We start from the raw sequence: 20411 nt of genomic DNA, 5'->3' as shown, positions 1-20411 counted from the left end.
TCATTAAGACATCACAGACATTTGTGGGACCAAGTTTAGATGCTAATGTTGAAATATCTACCCCTGCTCTTTCCAGGCTGGCCACGATGTTCTGTAGTGTGGTAGGACAAGATGCCACCTCTGTAGACAACTGTTATAATCGATGACAGAGAATGGCCTCCTTTGTGGTGAACCTGGACTGTACTAATTTGGGCCAGTTCACTCTAATTAGAATTTTTAGGTCTGTTTCTGTTTTTATCACTTACTGCTATCAAAAAAGAGAGCTTTGAAAAGGCAGTAAACTGAAAGCTCTAGTATCCTGTAATTGTAGTGAAGTTTTGTAACTAAGAAAGGAAATTTTCCTCCAGGCTTTTCCTCCAAAAATTTCTAAATTATCACTATTTCTAAAGTGGTATATCAAATAACATGTAAGGAGCTTAAACACATTCTTCAGAGGTTTTCCTAAAAAAAGAACATTCATCACTTTCTAATTTGCACAAACAATTTTGTTATCTTATAAATGCATCTATGGACAAACAAATCTAATAACGAGGGAAGAAGGCAATTCAATTTCAAATACTTTTAGAAAACTGATTTTTATCAGATACTTTGACTGTGTCATGTCTTAAAATATGTCTCCTTAGATCAGGGGTGTCAAACTCATTTTCACGGGGGGTCACATCAGCCTCGCGGTTGCCTTCAAAGGGCCGAATGTAGGTGTAGTTACATTTATGCAGTCCTAAAATTACATTAGATGTATTTGAAGTCCTGTCCTTTTGGTATGTGTTTAGTATCCTTTTTCAAAAGACCCCTTGCTCCTCAGTTGAAGAAGTAAAGCTCAGAATTTATTAGTATTAGCATTAAAATAAAAGCAGTGTTCTGCTCACATTTCTCTGCTGGATGCCTCTGCTGCTGCTATCATACTAAGTATTTTTAATCTTCTTCTGGTTTAGGCAAAGTTTTGGAGAGATCTCTCAGGAAGATTTAATATTTTTCCAGTAAATAAGGAGACATTCCTGTGTTTGGATGCCTCAGGAACTCATATTTATCCACACTGAGTTTTATGCTGATTTCTGTTTCTGATGGCTATAGAGTTATAGTATGCGAAAGGTATTGAGTTAGAGTTCTTTTCCAAAGAGTAAAAGTACCTCCATTGCAGTGCCATAACAAGACAACCTGGTGATTTTCCATCCTATTCTGCTCTGCAGACTTGCTGCTCTCTTTGGTATATTTTAGTGCTTGTGATTTACTCTTGGAATACTTCCAAAACCCTCTTGCTCTCCTACTTTCTAGTTTACACTTTTTATTTTTTTGAGTACTTTTATTTGATTCACAGTAGAACTTCAACAATATCATTCAGACTCTCAAGCACCTTTTTATATGGCGTTCTGCTTTTCCACTTCTTTTATCGAAGAGAATAATTGAATTTTCTGTCATTTGGTTTGAAAGACAGACTTCTGTTACATTTGGAGTTACTTTCTGAAATTCTTCTCATTACAAAAAGAGACTGGGACTATACTTTGACATATATCTGCAAATACATATTAATTCCTCAAAAGCATAATTAATAAAAAATAGATGTACAATTATTTTCAAAAGAACTAGTGATGATAAACCAGGAACAGTCACTCTTGGCCATTCACAAATGGCAATTCTTTTGATATCTCGCCTTCCCATGGAGTCCTGCTTTACATGTTTTTTAGCACTGAATTGTGGCCACAGTGTTCTTGAAGAAAATGGTACTATTTGAGGGTGTGTAGAGAGAGGTTTTAATCTAGTGTGCCTAATTAAAAATATTTGAACTTTGAAAAAATTGAGTACTAGCCCTGAAGTAACATTGGTAGGTATGAAGCACAGCTGAGATGACACACAAAAGTATCAAACATCGCACCAATACAGTGACAGTCCGGGCACTTCTTGTTTGTGAAGCAGGCTGGGACTAAGTACAAACCTCAGACTTCCTTCCCCTCGCTCTCACCTCGGGATATGTGCTGCTTGTGAGGGCGCAGCATGTACCGCTTGTCCTCTTTGGGGTGATCCCCATCTTAGAGCCCTGATGCAGGGCTGGGAGAGGCCCCTGCTTCCAACCCTCTTCTTTTCTGATGGTCCTCAGTCCATGCCCTCTTCTTTTGTTCCTTCCATGCACCACAAACTACAAAAATAAAACATCTATAAGGGAAAAATAGGTACTAATAAAAGTGTTCTTATTTTTGTTCTTTCAGTCATTTTGCTTAATTCCCATAGTATTTTTCTCCTTAAAATGAGAGATGTCAAGACAGAGTCCTTCTCTTGCTTTGCTCTGATGTTGCAGCAAAACCTATAACCATGGTTTATGCTGCTCTGAGTATTAGACTTGTGAGATGATTTCTCCTTCTTCTGTCTACATCAATCAGTAGAAGGTGTGTGGAAGCAGGAGCTTCTTTTTGCTCAAGGTGACTTCAGAGGAGGCACAGGCAACGGATGAGCCAAATTTTCAAGAGGCCTCTGTGACAAAGGTTGCAGAATGTGGAAATCTAGATGAATCCCTGTCATTCTACTCCTTGCTCTTGTTTTTCTTTAGTGTTTAAGCTGCTACTACTGTTTCTGTGAATTTTCTTTTTTAGGGCCCACTCTGCTTAGCACCAGTCGGTAGAGCTGATGGTAGAGCTGAATGCAGAGGGGTTTTCCCAATACAGGGTAAAACTGCAGGAGTGCAGGGAACTGACTGTATCTCATTTGGAGCATCAAAATCAGTTGTTACACAGAAGGATACGGCAAGGATACTGGAAACACTTAAGGCATTCTGGAAAATTACTTAATATTTCTTTGTAATAAACTAGGGGCTGAGGGGGGAAGGAAGAGGTGGACTGTGAAAAGCTCCCCAATCAACTAAGGAAGCCATCAGCAGCAATATAGTAACCCTCCATGCCTAAACACTGAGTGAACTACAATGAAGCCACTAGGTGCTACAGAAATGTCATCAATGTCTGCTGGTTTTGAAAGATTTGTTTATCCTGTTTTCTGGTTAGGGAAGTCATGGATGCTGGTGGAATTCTAGTGTTAGAAATGTGAGCTGCTGCTTATTTCATTCTTTTTACCTCCCCTAAACTCTATTATGGACCTTAGTGGGAAGATTTGTGAAACACTCCGGGAGCAGATGTGATGTTTGGGGCAAAAGTGTTTGTGGCTGCATAAATCAGTTGGCGGTAGCCTGTTGCCCAGTGGAGAGAAAAAGGCATGCGATACACAACATGTTGAAAACTGCTCCAGTGGAGGCCATGAGAGGATTATTTTTTAGTGTTCTGGTCTGGATTTATGGGTTTTTCAGAAGCAAATAAGTGCTTGTTTACTTATGAGAGACATGTTGCTTCTAATGATGCCTTTACTAAGACTGTTTATATATTTGTGTGTGAGTGAACAGAGCTATAGACAGTAATGAAATAGTAATGAAGCTGAATGTTCAGCATGGTGAAGTGTGAGAGCTCTCATTGTGTCTTCGCAGATCATTGTAGGTTGGACAGTAAGTACAGACATCAACAAAAATGTCTGGTACTTCAAAGGGGAACTGCGCGAGGCCTCTCGGTAGGGTACTTGTGATGAATTCTTAGATCGTTGAAATCTATCCATTTGCTTGGCTTTACAAGAGAGAAAGCTGTTATCACTTGTTTTAGCCAGGGTAATAACATGAGGCAAAAACTGCATTTAGTGTTACCTTGTCAGTGTGATGCTCTTTGTTTCTGAATGTGCCCTGTTCAGTTTTGAGCAGCTTTAAACCAGTGGGAATTTCAGCCTCACAGCTGATTGTCTTCAAGTGACACGATACTTGAAATAAGTACAAAGAGCGCTTCACATACCCCGAGGGAAAATTACAGTTTTTCATTTTAATGGGGAAGGGGATTACATGATGTCTGCACATTTGCATTAAGAAGAGCTACAGAGTAGTAAAATTTCATCTGATCAATGACACGCTGAAGAAGAGCCTTAAGTCATAATACACAAGTTTTTAATTCATTAATATGAGTAAATAAAGTGTTCCATGATACATGCAATGATGAAATCTTTCCTTTTGGATACCAGGGAAACAAAACAGTGCTGTCAGCCTGTTTGTCATGGATGCGCCTCACGCCTGCGACCTCTTGTCCATGGCACAGCATCCTGCCCAAATTACAGTGCTAAACATCAGAAATGCCAAATCTGTTTTCTTCAGAAAACTATTAGGAACACAGGAAAACCTGTATGAAATGTGTATTACTCCAGAGATACTGGAATTCTAAACAAACTTCCCTTGTAAAAGACAAAAGATAATTAGCCCAACAGGACCATTTTAAGAAACTGTTTATTTCCCAATACAAATAAATTTCAAAAATTAGCATTTAGAAACAAGGATATTTGCAGATTGTATGGTGGCTGTAAGAAGTTATTTTACTGTGTAACTAGCATGTTTGTTGCTCCAGCTTCCTATGTTATATCAAATTGGATTTTGTATAGGAACAGATAGAGAGTACAGAACAAGTTTTAAGATACAGCAGTTAGAGTGAAAGACTGCTGTAGCTTATCAAGAGTTTACATTTCACAATTTTCATTTGGCAGATTGGTTTGTAATTGAAAGTGCTCGTCTATCTGTTATTGGACCTTTAGGTCCTCTACTGATACCTGTTTGCCTATCCAATAGCATTACAATTTTTTTTTAAATGAATCAGTCTTTCTAAGAAATACAGCTTTCTTCAGCTCAGTGAAAAGTTAGCTTTTTAAATAAAATAATTCAATATGGTATATTTCATGAGATTTATCTGTAGAATCTGTTTGAGACCTCTCTTTATCTAACTCTTCTATTTCAGTTTTTCTGGATATTATTAAAGTCATAAATATTTATTTCAAAATTCAGATTGGTTGCTTTATTTAGTCTTGCCAGACAAGAATTCATCTATTCTTTCTCTGTTCATGGAATCTTTTTCACAGTTTTTTTTTAAAATTTTCAGTTTTCATCTGTTACTCTAGGAGTTGTGATTACAACTTACATAAATTTATAATATTACACGAATTTATAATATTAGTCTTGAACTGTAAATAGCTACGCATATGGTTATCTGTGTTATCATGAAAAACTCCTTTGAAGGCTGTGAGGATATTTCTGCCAATAAAGGTAAGTATATTTGTGATTGCTTGCATGAAGATACCAGTTGTACAGAAATATGTACTCAATTAATTTTGTGCAACCGGGATGGCTCTCTTGATATTGATTAAATTGTTCACAGAGCCAGAGGTGTAATTACAGCTATAGGAAAACTATGCAGCAAATGAAATCTCTTTAAATGAGGATACAAAAAAAGGGAACAAGAAGAAATTCTGATTTTAAAATTCTTCAAATAAATAAGCCATTGATTTCTTTGACCTTAATCTCATGGAAGATCTCTTGGCTTTAGTTAAATGTAAGCTAGTTGTCTGAGTTGCAAGAAATTTGGTGAAATGTAGAGCTCTGGAAAATATTCGTTTCCTTGGCCTTAAAATTAGTATGTTAATAAATAAGTTTTCACAGGGCTGGTGGTTGAAGGGCTAGTGCCCCAGGTGCTAGCACTTAGTAAAGATAAAATATTCAGGTATCTGTGAAAGGAAAATACAGAATTGCTCATATAATTATTGATGAAATTGTGCCTTTTCAATTTCAGATTTTAAATATTTTGTTTTCAATAATAATAATGCTAATAATTTAGAAGTTTAGGAAAATATCTTTGTATCTAGATACCAGGTGGACTTCTGCTGAATGTATCTTTTTTTGTCCTTTTTTTGGTAGTCTTGTTAAACATGGGGATGTGTGCTTGGATGCAGATGAATGTCCATGTTTGTGGAAAGGAAAGGAATATTTTCCGGGTGACAAAGTCATTTCTTCCTGTCATACATGGTAAGCAGAGATCTATTTAGGTGATTATTTAATTTTAGTTGTTTATTTATGGATTGATTTGTTCTTCATGTTTTTTAATGATAAATTTCACAAGAGATTCTGGTAAATTATTTACCTTAATTTTGTATTTATATCTGTTCAAAGAGCTATCAGAATGACTTTTTTTTTAGGATTTGTTGTTTCAAGGGGCTTTTACATAGCAAAATAACAGCAATTTGGGTTTTTTTTTTTAAAGCTTGATTTAGAAAAATATTTTTTCAATCAAGTTAATCTAAATTAACATTCTTTGGCCAGTGCAGGTAAAATCCTTCTAACATTACACCTGAGTGGCATTTATTAAAGCTTCCTTCTTATTCATTTTCCCATTTAGCATGAATCTGAGCAGTCTGAGGACTAAAAAACATAACCCTGTGGCTATAAGGAGAGTACTGAGCAACATCATATACTGAGCCTAGTAACAGATGAATTGGTTGCTAATTTTGCCTGTGTGGATAACTGATGAATCAGTTGGCTTTTAAAGGATGTATTCCAATAGACGAGAGTTGATAGGATCACTCAAATATATGGAGAAACCTATTCCTTTTACTATCCAGTGTTGGAAATGCAGCACACACCTCATACCTATGTTACTCTGCAAAACTTCCTTGGGCACTCTCAGTAGAACATGGAGACTACTATTTCTGTGAACTTCACAAGAGCTAAGATGTGAAAATACACCACATTTGTATGATCTGGAATAAACTTGTTTCATGATGGTCCCTGCCAGTTTTCTTCTCTGACCACTGTTGGATGTTGCAAGCTGGCACTGAGCAGCACTGTTAGTCTTAGCAGAGCCTCAGAAAAATCAGCCGTATTGTCAACTAACAAGGTACTGTGGTAGTGGTGTAGCCTCCAGCTTCTCAGCAGAGCAGTTCCTTCCTTTTGTCCCCTTCTTTTAGCTTACCAGGAACATTTAACTTGCATCACCTGGTAAACTACTGCTCCTGGCCCGCACAGCTCAGGACAGCCTGGTACGGTGAAGGCTGGTCCTGTCAGCAGTGGTCACTGCCTTGTCTGGATGTCGTTGCCCCCTCCAGCCTCGTGCTGACTGCCTACCTCTGCCTCTCGTCAGGTCCTCACTATCTGCTCTAGAAGATATTTGTAGCCCTTTGGTCGACTGGTGAAGCGACTTACAAGCCATCTCCACTGGGCAGGCAGGTAAAGCGACCCGGGTTATTCACCCCTTCATTTCCAAAGGCCTCTCCAATTGGACCTGGTGTGGGATTGCTTGCATCAGAAAGAACTGTTATATCCCATTTGATCTGTACGAGACTTCACCAAAGGCAGCAGCAGTACAGGCAGAAAGACACTGAATATTTAGGCTGCTTTTTTTTTTTTTTTTTCCTGAGGCCAGGCCCATTAATTCATGCACAAATCCTTAAGATTGTTGTGGCTTTTCTAGTCTTCCATGTCCAGAAACAAAGACAGATTAAGTGATAATGGCTTTTTTGGCAATCAGTTGTCCACTGAAAGATGGGAAGTCTGCAACAAGCTCTGCTTGATACAAAGTGTTTACAGTCTTTGAGACTGCGATGTGTATATGTAGCGGTGTATTTGATATGTTGAGGGAAATGTGTAATTTTGCTCATACAAAGCACGAGAATACTTCTGTGCAAACAAACCCACTTAGGCACTCAAAACAGTTATTATAATAACTATAGTGATATTTAGTGTACAGAAATAGTGTGCATTGATACTAAATATCATCCTATTAATGGCTGATGTAGTATTAACAACATAACTATTAATCTGACTTGTCTATTGGACAGTAAAATGGCAAATAAAATAATTTCTTTAGTTGACAAAACTACCAGTGGACTGCCAGGAACTTTCAACCCAAGCTCTGGGGTCTGACTGAACTGTGGTTCTGGGTTTCTCAAGTTTGGTTTTCAGTGCAACTGCCTGAAATTGTTATCATGTGCTGGCAAGATTAAACACAAAAGGTTATAACAGTAGCTGAAGGTATCAGAGCGGCATTTTGGTGCTGTGTTGAGCAAGGTAAGATGAGTGGTGCAATTAGCTCTGCTGTTTTGCTGTCATATGTTGAGATCATGGAGCAAATGCTGGTTAGTCTCTGTGGGCTGCTGAATTGGGCCTTTGGTGTTCTTAAATAGTGCTTGGAAATACTTTTTTAAAAAGCTAGTTGAAGTTTGAAAGATGCTAGTAGCTCTGCTTTTCCAACCAGGACTCTCCAGATTAGGTATGTCAAACTCGTTTTCACTGGGGGCCACATAAATGTAGCTACTGCTACATTTATACAGCCCTAAAATTACATGCGGCCCTTTGAAGGCAACCACAAGGCTGATGTGTCTGCTCGTGAAAATGAGTTTGACAGCCCTGATCTAGATTCTGTAACTGAATGTTAGTTTACTTAGTATGAAACAAGATGGGTGCAGAGGACTTTGAAGACATTGTGTGCCTCTTAAGCCCTTCCTTCTGCTTGTAAATGTGCTAAGACTCCTGAGAAAGTATGCAAAGGAGCTCCCTGCTCTTTACGTGTTAGGAAATGTTTCTGCACGAGCCTTGATGTGGAGGACAACTTGAATAGGCCAAGAGTAAAACTAAAACCTAATGTCTCACAGAGGGCATGAGAAGCAGCCCTTATTCTTTCAGTTCAAATATAATTTCTTCTGTTTACCTCCCTCTCCATCAGCTTGATTAGGTTTCTGCCTTAGGTACCGCTCTGAGGTGACTGGAGTTAGCTGGGCGAGTCCTGCTGCCATCTGCTTGTGCTTTGATACAGCAAACACTTCTCACATGTTGTACTTTGAACTTATTTTAGCCACGTGCTTAGTGTATTTATATATGTAGTTATACAAAACACAAACTGTTAGCCAAGTCAATGATGGGATAAGGGGAGTCTTGGAAAATCTGGAAAATGACTGCAGGTTCCTGCAAGTTACACAATAAGGCAACAGAAGGAAACATGATGCTACTAGTAATTGGAGCTGCCTAGATTTTCTAGAAAATTGCTGCTTTTTTTGAAAACAGTGGTGTTCTGACTCTGTCATAGATGACAGAAATGTGAACAGAAAAGGAAAAGTTATACTGACAAAAAACTTCATATTGTTTGGTGCTTCAGTATATGAGATGCCAAACATTAGTGATTTATAAAACATTTCTATAAGCCAGATTAGTACTTCACTTGTAAAATATGAAGCATTAATTTACTCAGGAAATTCAAAATTCAATATGTTTGAAAATAAGCTTAGATATGTGCCAAAATTATATCACATACTGTATTTAGTTTAACCTGTATTTATAAAGTATACCTGCAGTGAAGCTATACCAGCACACCAGCTCGGCTGTTTTTATTGAGGGAAGTTTTTAAGTGTCCAGGTGATTTAGAAACAAAAATAACATTTTAAAAATGACTTGTAGATACAGGAAATGAAATTCTATAAATTATTTATAAATCTTATGTCATTTCCAAAGATGTTTTTTAGATTGTAAGAGGGTGATGTAGAAAGAGATGTAGTATCTAGTGCTACAAAACTTATGCTTAGTGTATGTGTGACAAAAGCATTTTGATGCTCAAGGTGCCCATAGACAGAACTTGAACTATTCTAAAAGCGTCGAAACTGTTAGGCTAGGGTTTGGGGATGATAATACCTAGGCATCTGAAAAGAGAAAAAAAGCCCATCAACCCAAACCGCAGTTCTTTCAAGGCACCAAAACAGCGCTACTGAAATTTTTCCTTTGTAGTTCTGTGAAAATCTCATTCAAGCAGAGAGTGAATGAAGACTGTAGTAATAGGACACATTGCTTGTTGATTCTAAGATTCAGCTTATATAGAAACAAATGTTCTGTGAGAAGCTGAAAAAGCAAGCTTTAGTCTTGTGGCACATTATTGTTGTTACTAGAGAATAAATTGTGGCATTTTATTTTCTTGTTTCAACAAAAGAAATGCCCTTTGGTGTCTGAATATTTTAGAACCTGTAAATTCTTACAGGAGAAAACACAGGCTGTATGAGTTCAATATGTTCAACATTTTTTCTTTCAGAGAATCAATTTATATACGCTGCTTCTAGTTAACATTTGAAAATGCTTCTGTCCACAGTCATCATTCTTGCATGGCTTTCGTTTTTTTCTTCTCAGTGCAATAACTGTAAGCATTTGTCTGTGGTTACAGCTGATATTACCATTATTGGTCATACATTTTTCAGTGTTTGCCAGCATGGATCATTTCAATGCACCTTCCATCCTTGCCCATCGATGTGTACTGCATATGGGGATCGGCATTACAGAACATTTGATGGACTAACGTTTGACTTCGTTGGAACTTGCAAGGTTTACCTAGTTAAGGTGAGACTTTTGTAAGGCCTCTGCAAAATCGGATTTAAAAACTACCTGTTAAAAGCTACCCTTCTACTTATTTCCAATCTGTACATTTTATTGAGCCCTACATACTATTTTTTAAGCTTTGAATCATACATAACATAATAATTATACACTGAGTTTTCTGCTAATTGAACTGTGTAACAGTATACATATTTATATTAATATATTTTAAATGTTGCATTTCTCTTTTTTTTTTTTTTTTTGTTCTTCAGGGTACTTCTTCAACCACTTTTTCTGTTATTATAGAGAATATTAACTGCTTTAATACTGGAGTCATTTGCAGAAAAAACATTTTCATTAATGTTGGAAAATCTTTTTTAATATTTGATGATGAAACTGGAAATCCAGTAAGTTTCAGACTCTAACACTGATCAAAAGGTAGCATACATACTTCTCTGAGTGTTTTTCCTTTTGTTAGCAAAAACTTACTGTGCCACTTAAGTTGCAGAGGTATAAATATCTTTACAATGAATGCTGGTCACAGCTGGTTTGGTCAGTGGAAACCTTAAAGAAAATCTTGCCTATATTTCGCAAAAATGTTAAATGAGATGATCATAATTTTTTTGTTTAGACTTAGTTCCTATTTACAGTCTTAGGAGAAGAGTTTAGTCTGGTCCGGAATGTATAGGAGGAATATGCCTATACAGTTGTAAAAAATAAACTGCAGTCCCTGGTATATACTCCACAACCTGAATTTCATTTTTGTCTTGGCCAAACAGCAAACTCTATTGCTCTAAGTATTTAGTATTTTTAGTAATTCTAGAGTAAATGGTACTATTTACAGTTTATAGACTGATTGTACAAAGGAAGTCATGTCACTCTGTGTGAGGTATTGTATTTTGTATATTGTATATTTTGTATATTGTAATTAAACCAGACATCTTAGTCCGTGCTACAAATAATTTGGAATCTGATTGTTATTGGATGGAGAGAATAATGCTTTATGTAAATAAGACGGCAGTCTCTAGACATATTTAGACAATTCCTTATTTCAAGAAGATGCTCCATGCATCTTTATACCTCCCATATTCAAAAAAACCATGTGGCTAAGACCTTTTGAATGCAATGATGTATAACTAAGTGAAAATCATAACCAGGAACCTTAAGACTTTTTATTTTACCTCCCAGAGGAACCATTAACATTTTAATCTTCACTCCAGTTGCTGTTACCCATCCTGTAAATTTGATATAAAATCAACTTTTAAAATAGGAAAATCATAGAAGTAGAACACAGTTCACAATCAAAATCTAGACCACTTTTGTTTAAGCATTTATCCCTGTGTGGCTTTCTGTCAGGTTTTGGACATCTGTTTGAGAATTGTGTCATTCATTTTATTGGGGTGTTTCATTTCCTGTCAGGTGAACATTTTGTGAAGACATCACTTACATTATAAGCTGCTTTCTTTTATTTTGAACAGAGCTTATCTAGTTACATAGACGATCTAAAAAAAATACAGTTATGGAAAGCTGGATTTTTCACTGTTGTTCATTTTCCTGATGAGCATGTCACCATTCTTTGGGATCAGAGAACAACAGTTCATGTACAGATGGGTCATCAGTGGCAGGTGAGTGGAAGTCAATGCTCTTATTGCCATTTATTTGAGGTATTTATGTAAGTGTTACTAAGAAAGACATGTTATCGTAATTCAGAGAATAGACAGTGCTTCAGAAATCATGCAGGAACTCCATGGCAGAGTCAAGGAAAGAAGCATTCAACTACCTTGTCAATTAAAATATTCATTCTCATTTCCTTTTTTTTCCCCCAGTCACTATTTACTGTCTAACTTCTGTAACAACAGAAACAACTGTCTTTGAGGCAATATTCTCCTTCAGTACTCACTCCTTATATGACTGAAGCAGGTGTTATTTTGCTAATGCATAAAAATGCACATAGCAAGCAAACAAATGACTCCTCTGAACAACAGGCCAGCTTCCTTCTCAAAGGCTTGGAGATACTTCATTTGAAAGGAAATAATATTGATGTTGGAAAAATAAAATATTTCCCATAGCTTGATTTTCACAAAGAGCTGAACTGTTTTGGCTTAAATTTAGCTGAAAACGATCAAATCTTGACAAATTTATAATTAAGCAACTGAAGGCAGTAACTTAAGAAGCGAGTTTTGGAAATGGTCCTGCCTGGTGGTATTTTGTATCATGTGGAAGTATGTTTATATTTAGATAGATATATATAAAATATATATCTTTTTTCACAGGGTAAATTGACTGGATTATGTGGAAATTTTGATTTGAAGACAGTAAATGAACTGAGGACTCCAGATAATTTTGAATTAACAAACTCACAAGAGTTTGGAAACAGCTGGACAGCTGTAGAGGTACATAGTAAAAAGAATGTGTTTGCTAGTAGATTTTTGGCTGCTACTTCATATAATTTATCTAGAATGAAATCAGAATTTAGTTCCTGGAAGTATCAATCAGACAGCAATGCAAATGGAAATATCAGTGGTTCTTGCAAATATGGTAATCCATTAAGGAGAAGAAAGTAATCACCTTTTTTTCTACACAGAGCTATAGTGTGGAGAAAAATGCTGTACAATATTATAAATCTACAAGTGTTTTTAAAGATGTTTAAACAGTAAAGTAGTTACTTTTTATGTACTGGAAGAGTTGTGAGTTCACTTTAGACTGCATCGTCAGTTTAGCTGATCTTTCATAACTGGGAAATATTTAACTGTGAAACCATAGCAATGGAAAGAAAAAATATTCTTTCCATATGCTGTAAAGTTAAAAATTGAACTTTTTAAATGTCATGTGTCTAGTGGTGTTCGTAGAAATGTTCCTTCCTAGTAGTTAGAGCACTTTTAATGTATGTCACTTTTAATGTATGTCATCTGAATCAACTTTATTATTTATGTAAGCTACACTATTCAGGTACAAGGACTGCAGATTGGGACTGCATGGCGACTCTGTCTGGAGCTATATGTGCATACGTGGTTTTCTGCTGCTTTCAGACAAATGAAACATTTCTTCAGATTGTGTACTTTTCCTTTTCTGCAGATTATCATCTCCTTTTAATTCTATATCTTAGTCTGGCTTTAGTTTCATAAATGATGCATATGTTTTGTGTTTTACATGTCTAAAAAAAAAAAATCAAACCACAAACAAAAATAAACAAAACTATTTTGCAAGTTTAAACACGAAGTGGTTAGGAAACAAGTTTCTCACCTTGATTTTGCTTTCTGATTAAGTGTGTTGACAGCTCTGACATTCGAAATCCATGCAGTTTGAATCCCCTTAGAGAGCCATTTGCCAAGAAGGAATGTGGAATACTGTTAAGTGAAGCATTTGAAGCTTGCCATCCAGTGGTGAGTCGTGGTCACGTATAGAAAGATATCAAAGTGAACGTATCACTAGAGAGAAACTTTACTGTTCAACTTGCATCACTTTAAATCTTCATCTTGTCCTCCACAACATAACAATTTTGACTGCTATAGCAGAAGAGAACATGAAGCAAGTCTAACCCCTGCCTATTCTGATTTTAAAATGTGAATGTTTAACTGGACCTGTTATAAAGACTATCTGCACTTAGCTGACCTAGACAGTAAGCTGCTTTGGCACCAACTTAACATTCTACAGTATGAGTACTCCTATAAGTCACCTTCGTAATTAATGCAGACAAAATTAAACCAAATTTGTGTTATCTTTTTTTTCATCGCAAGCATTATTTGCCTGAGCATAACCACTTGCTTTATTTTGCTCAAACGTATCACATAGCACGCACATTTTTCAGGCATATTTAAGTAAATTGTCAGTTTCTTCTAGGCAGTTTCAGATGTGAAGAACTCATTCCTGGAAAAAAATGCACACATCTCCTTGCTCAGGCAGCCTCCTAAGGAAATGAGCCATACAACATGTTCTGGTAGTCAATGGGCTCAGGTTCAATTGGAGAATGAGGGGAGACTGATTTCCAGAGCTAGGTCTCATATGGAAGATTACATATGCCAAGATGTTCAGGTATCGAGACTGTGTGCATAGCTTCAAGAGTGTAGGTGTCAGAATGCTTCCTAGGGAGAAAGCATGAAAGTCAACCAGGAACCTTGCAGGGTTGGTTTGTATGTTATTTTGGAAGAAAGGGGAAGCTAATATTAAAGTTGTATTAATGTAATGTCGGTTTATTCCACTGTATAACATAGGTAGCAACTAAGTTTCTCATAAGTGTGTATTACTCAAGTGTGAATCCATGTAAAATGTAATCCATGTAAATCCATGCAAATTAGCATTGACAGTTTTCTTTGACATTTTGTCATTTAAGACTTCAAAATAATTTAAGGGAAACATCACAAATTTGCCTTTGAAATTGTTTAATAATACGAAGAGAATGAACCACTCTCACATGAATAGTTTTCCTTCTACTCTATTATTTCTTACATTTTCTGTATATCTAACTGTCTTAACACTTCTTAGATTTATTGATGTGTGATCAGTTTAGAGAGAGTTTCTCGTATTTCATAAGATTTTTTGTAGATTATTATAATTTAAATATTAGAAAACCATACAAAACACAAGCTCACATCAACACGTTAGCGTGCCTATTTTTAATGGGTCATTGATTTAATTGTGTTACTAAGTACTGTACAAGATCTTATGATGTGTTCTAATAAACTGGTTTTCTTGTGTTTCAGGAAATATTGAAATTAAAATATTTAATACTTTGAAGCCTTATATATTAAATTTTGAAAGATTCATGACTTTGTATTGAGGTGATTGTTAGCAGTGTCTATACGAATATTTTTGATAAGTGATATTTACATTTCCAGATTGATGTCACCTGGTTCTACTCAAACTGCTTGACAGATACGTGTGGTTGTAACCAAGGAGGTGACTGTGAGTGTTTCTGTACAAGTGTATCTGCATATGCGCATCAGTGCTGCCAGCATGGAGTTGCTGTAGACTGGAGGTCCCCTAGAGTGTGTCGTAAGTTTACTTCACTGGCATTGCCAGTGGCTGCTGCTGTCTGCATTCATGAGACCCAGACCTGAAAAATTAAAATTAAGTTGCCTGGGGCCATGAATTGAATCACTAAGCCACAGTGATAGGAAGATGAGTGGGTGCCTCTCGTTGCCCTCCATGTTAATTTTGGTCTAGCTGTGCTTCTTTCCATATTTGTGGGCCCTGCTCTTCTATTTTTAATTCCTTGCCCTATGATGTGAAAGGAGAAGTCATAGAAGTCTATATTAGGATACGGCATCCATCCCTCAAACCAAAGCTGCAAAGTTAACAGCTCAAGTAATTTCCATCTTCAGGAGGACTTCAGTTTTTAACAGGGTCTAGGAAACATTAATAGCTGCTTTACTGCTGCCCACAGAGCAAGTGTGAAATATAAAGCTCTCCCGAAGAAAACCAAGTACGTTTTTAAGCAGAAATACCTTAATATCCCTATATATAATTAGGGTATAATATAATTACCTTAATATCCCTATTGAAAATTGCTTAGAAGCTGTGAAGAAATCTGAAGCCTTTTTCTGTGGCACTTAGTGCAAATACCTAACAGGAGACAGTAATTTCCCCAAGATGTGATTAAAAAGTGCAAGATAGAAAGAATGGAAGGAAGCAGGCATTTTTCTAACTTCGCAGTTGCACAGAGAGATTATGCAGCTTGCTCGAAGTCACACAGAAAATGGCCATAGAGTGAGAGGGTTACTCCTCATTTTTGATAGAAATGGTACATGCGCTTTAATGTGAGCATGGAAAGACAGCAAAGCTTAGTCTTAACCACTAGAGGTCACAAAAAGACAGCTGTAGGTATGTAAGCTTAATATTTCCTGCTAGAAAACACTATTTTATTTAAATCAGTGGATTAGTATTTTATTCAAAACAGTGAAGTAAATATTTGGTAATGATTTTTTTAATAAATGTTTGTGTATGATCTTACTTGGCCAGGCATTTGACATACCCTTTAATCGTAAAGAGTAATAGAAAACTTGTTTATGTGCAGAATACTTGCAAATGCATTTCTTTTCTTTTTATTTTTATAGCTTATGATTGTGAATATTTCAACAAAGGTAAGTCCTAAAGGAGCTGATAAAATGACAATAGAATCTTTGGTTTCTTTATGTAAGCCTTAGTACTTTGTATAAAAATAATTGTGTTAAGGAAAACAGTTATGAATGACACATTATTTAAATAGCCAAGATTCTGTTTTACTGGTTTATTTTGCTTTTTGAAAGGCTTTTAATTTTATAATCTTTTTTATTCCTGGGCCTTTGCCAAGAATATGTATTTAACTCATTTTCTTTGCATTTATGGATCATGATTAAACAATTGTACTAGTGGCACTACTTGCTTAAGGCATTTTGCCGTTCAAAAATGGTACCCAGTGGCTCTGTTAAACCAATAATGATGTCTTGTGCAGCCTCCAGAGGGAGTTAGCTATTAAGCTATTTTGCCATTTTGTGCCCAAATGGGGAGTAACTCTCCATTTAGATATGTCTGACATAGCGTTAAGTTCCTGAGCGACAAGCATTGCTGTTGCATTAGAATGGCTCTGAGAGAGAGGTGCAGAACTTGTACAAGGTGTGAGAGTAAACTGTGAGTCTGCACTGGGTGCTGTACTGCTGCGTTAGCAGTGGAATCTGCATTCAGGCTATTTTATAGCTATATTGCAAGTGTCTGCATAGTTAGCTGTGGCATACATAAAAACACTGCAAGCCAGCCTGATGTGAGGAGCAGTAGGACTTCTGCTATTTATTCTATAACTCTATCAAGCTCGTATGGAAGCCTGTCTATCCAGATGGCTTGTGATATTTTGGTCATCTGTTAGACTCCATATATCAGCCTCTCACCCTCAAAAAGATCTTGGAGAGGGACTGAGTTTAAATTAGAAGAGACTTGTGCGATGTGCCAGCCCCAAATGCTATGGCAAGAAATGTTCTGATATGGTTGCTGAAAAGATTTTGAGTGGGGTCAAATGGCTAATGTAGTGGATTTTTATCTAAATCACTATTTAAGACTCTAAATTCATTTAAATAAAGGCCAGCTGAATATAAGAGGTGATTGCAGTTTTACATCTCCTTTTTGGTTTGCTTTGTTTTATAAGTGAAATACAGTGTGATATTAAATCTTACAGCAGTGGCAACATATTGAAAGTGCAGTGGCTCTAACATCTGTGGTAGTAGTGAAGTTAGATGGTAATATATACTTCTGAACTGTATTTTTGCTTTTACTTGTTACTGAATTTTCCCTGAGAGAAATTAGTTGAAGTAGTGGGGAGCTGTGCATGTGACCAGCTTGCAATAAATGTGGTTATTGTGTACTTCTCACTTCGTATCTTCCGACTGTTTGCTAATCCAGCTCATTCAATATAGGATGTTTCAGAGCTGCCAATGGGGAAATAAATAATCTCTAAGCTGAAGATTTTTTTTCTCTACCTCAAATATAGTAGCATTCTCCAGAATCCTAAAAAAAAAAACCAAAGAAAATTACTTAGCTTTGGAGGCAAGGTTAAGAAACTCTTAGACGAGAGAGAGGTTTTCTCTATTTAACTTTGTCATGAATCCAGAGTGAAATCATTCTAGTCCCACTAGAAGCAGGAGCAGAAACTTTTGGTCTTTGGTCAGGGGAAATTCTCAGCTGGTAGCTGTGGTTTCTCAAGTGTTAGATGGGCCTGATATATGAGACTTAAACATATAATAACATTTCCAGAACAGCAGATGTTTTAAGTACTTTTTAAACTGTTTTTCAACTCCTGCACTGAAGGTAACGAGGTATCACTGTAAATGTTTAGCGAGGCATGGCCTTGTGTCCTAACTGGCCACCTATTTATGCTGTTAGAAGCTAAAACTCTGAAGTGCAGCCTCCTTAGGATTTCAAAACTTTTAATAAATTTTAAGATTAGGGAGAACCAGAATATGAGGGCAGGCTGAAAACTGCAGTGCAAACTTTTAGCCTGTTAGAACACATTTTAAAGGTCAATGGTATTCACTACAACTATCAGCTTAGAAGTTCTGTGACGCTTCTACCTTAGATGTGTGCTTGCCGTGTCCTGGCTTGCGGGTAAAATGGTAGTGAGGTGAAATGCGCACAAGTGGTCTCAAATGCCTGGTTCTAACAGAGAAGTTCACAAAAGTTATTTGAAATAGCATTTAAAACTAAGCTTTAAAATAGTTTTCTGCAGTGAAACTGGAACTGAGTAAGGAGGTATGATGCTGTAAGATTTGTGAAATGATAGTTTCACAAGCTTTTCACTTTTTTTACTTATAGGAAAAACATGAGCATTCCTTTGATTATGATGCTGATTTCTTCCTGTCTCATTTCCCAGTGGTTACATGTGTATCTACACTGTTCAAGGGCTTTTTCAGTACTTGATAACAACAAACTTTTATTCCCTGCAAAATACCTCACACTTTGGACAGCAATAAAACAGATTTTAAATAATAGTAAGAAGTATCTAATCAGTTCAACCGTACAAATAAACAATTTAGAGGGATCTCAGGGTGGTCCATAGAACATTTTTTTTTGTAAATCAAATAACTGAGGAGTCAGCTAACTGTAATAAAGTGACTATGAAACCGAAGTGAATGAGACGGAGGAAAAGGAGAAGCTAATCTTGAATCTTGAAAATTGAAACTAGATATTTTGGACTGTTTGCAGCACAGGTATTTTCTAAAAGAGTTTGGCTTTGTTTTGGTTGTCATTATAGTTTAGTGCATGGCACCTAGAGCTCTTTGAGAGTGGATAGATGTGGTTTCCTTTATGTACTGTTTCATAATATTTAGAGCTCAAGCGTTTGTGACACTTGACATGAAAGGTAATTCTGATTGGGTTTTTTTGTTTTTCTTTTTTGTTGGTGGTGTTGTTTTTTTTTTTTTTCCTTAACAGCTCTGGGAAAGGGCCCATATAAACTGGTCAGCTATTTGGATGAAGGATTTGTAATGGCAGTGAGACTGGTGGATGGTGTTGTTTTCCCAGTGAGAGAAGAAGATATTGTTCCTGGACATGCACCGAGCTTTATGCTGACTTCAGGACTTTATAAACCCAAAGCACATGGTAAAGTCATTGTAACCTAGAGGCTTAAATAAGGCAGAGTAAATTCTGCCCTTGTGAATAGGAGCCGAGGTTTAAGGGTAGACCTGGGTCAAAAAATCTGTTCTTCATCTCTCAGCTGATTGTGCACCTTAATGTTGTCTGCCTAAATTTTAATTTGTTTGGTTTCAATTAGATGATTGAAGCTTTATAAACAGACACTTTTAGTAGAAAAAGAACAGGCCCCTCTCATCTCCCGCCGACCTTCAGAAGCATCAAACCAGTGCTGTAGCCCCGTGCTCCAGATATGTGTTGTTCCCTCCATCTTTCCTCTGGCAGAACTGGGATATGGGAAGGAATGGGAGAGGAATGACAGAAGGAAAATGCTCCCTAATTCACTCGCTTTGCCACCATCCCTCATTGTCTGCCCACTTGTACAGAGATGCCCATTAGCACTAACCTGAGCTGCCTAAGGGTGTATACTGTAAATTTACCTCCTTCAGGTCCCAACTTAGGTTTCCACTGAAGGAAATGTGTTGCTTATTCAGCAGACGAAAAGAGTCTTGCATACCTTCACACAGGTGGAGAAAGCTCATAGGAGCATATTCAGCAGCACTTTGTGACATTGCTTAAATGCTAGAGTTGTCTGCATATGCAATTTTAATGCCCACAGAGAATTTAATGCCCACTTGAGTCTCAATAAAGTTTTACTACCCAGAGTCCCATGTTTAGCTCTTTTGACAGCCTGAAGGTGGCTGTCTTTGTGTAATCAAAGAAGAGAGATGAGTCATTTGAAAAAATGACAAGTGTCTGATTAGTAATACTGATGTCTGTAGAACTGACACAAGAACTCATGTAACAGAATATCCAGGACCAGATTTCTTTTATTAGTCATAGTTGTGAGACACTTGTACATTGCGTTCAATTTAGCTTTGAAAAGGGAAGGTCAGTCTTACTGTTCTATTCCCATATAAAAATCTCTTGCTCAGAATTTAACCTAGCAAATGGAATTTGTACCTTATAGTACAATTTGAGCAAATGGCATTTCATAATTTGGCCGTGGAGGAGTTTATACAGTCAATGCAGTATTTTTCATATCCATGTGTTCATTTTTATGTCTGTGTTCTTGGTTGTTACCTCAGAAAATGGATGTGTTTCATCTGTTTCAGACAAATCATAGACAACGGAGAGTTTT

General features: G+C 36.7%; 1 protein-coding gene across 1 annotated transcript in view; it reads left to right on the top strand.

Annotated features, from left to right (window-relative positions):
• The window catches only part of OTOG (otogelin), a 108990-nt gene that overhangs the window by 47014 nt on the left and 41565 nt on the right, over positions 1 to 20411 (top strand). The window contains exons 24-32 of the mRNA XM_065636091.1: positions 5750 to 5857; positions 10063 to 10201; positions 10450 to 10584; positions 11656 to 11802; positions 12451 to 12570; positions 13444 to 13560; positions 15013 to 15169; positions 16231 to 16257; positions 19073 to 19240. Coding sequence (XP_065492163.1) covers positions 5750 to 5857; positions 10063 to 10201; positions 10450 to 10584; positions 11656 to 11802; positions 12451 to 12570; positions 13444 to 13560; positions 15013 to 15169; positions 16231 to 16257; positions 19073 to 19240 — 1118 coding nt within the window. The remainder of the gene's footprint in view (positions 1 to 5749; positions 5858 to 10062; positions 10202 to 10449; positions 10585 to 11655; positions 11803 to 12450; positions 12571 to 13443; positions 13561 to 15012; positions 15170 to 16230; positions 16258 to 19072; positions 19241 to 20411) is intronic.

This window comes from Caloenas nicobarica, chromosome 5, assembly GCF_036013445.1.
Source record: "Caloenas nicobarica isolate bCalNic1 chromosome 5, bCalNic1.hap1, whole genome shotgun sequence".
In the NCBI taxonomy this organism is placed as follows: domain Eukaryota; kingdom Metazoa; phylum Chordata; class Aves; order Columbiformes; family Columbidae; genus Caloenas; species Caloenas nicobarica.
The sequence above is the reverse complement of the archived record's forward strand: the minus strand, read 5'-3'. Positions and strand labels throughout refer to the sequence as shown.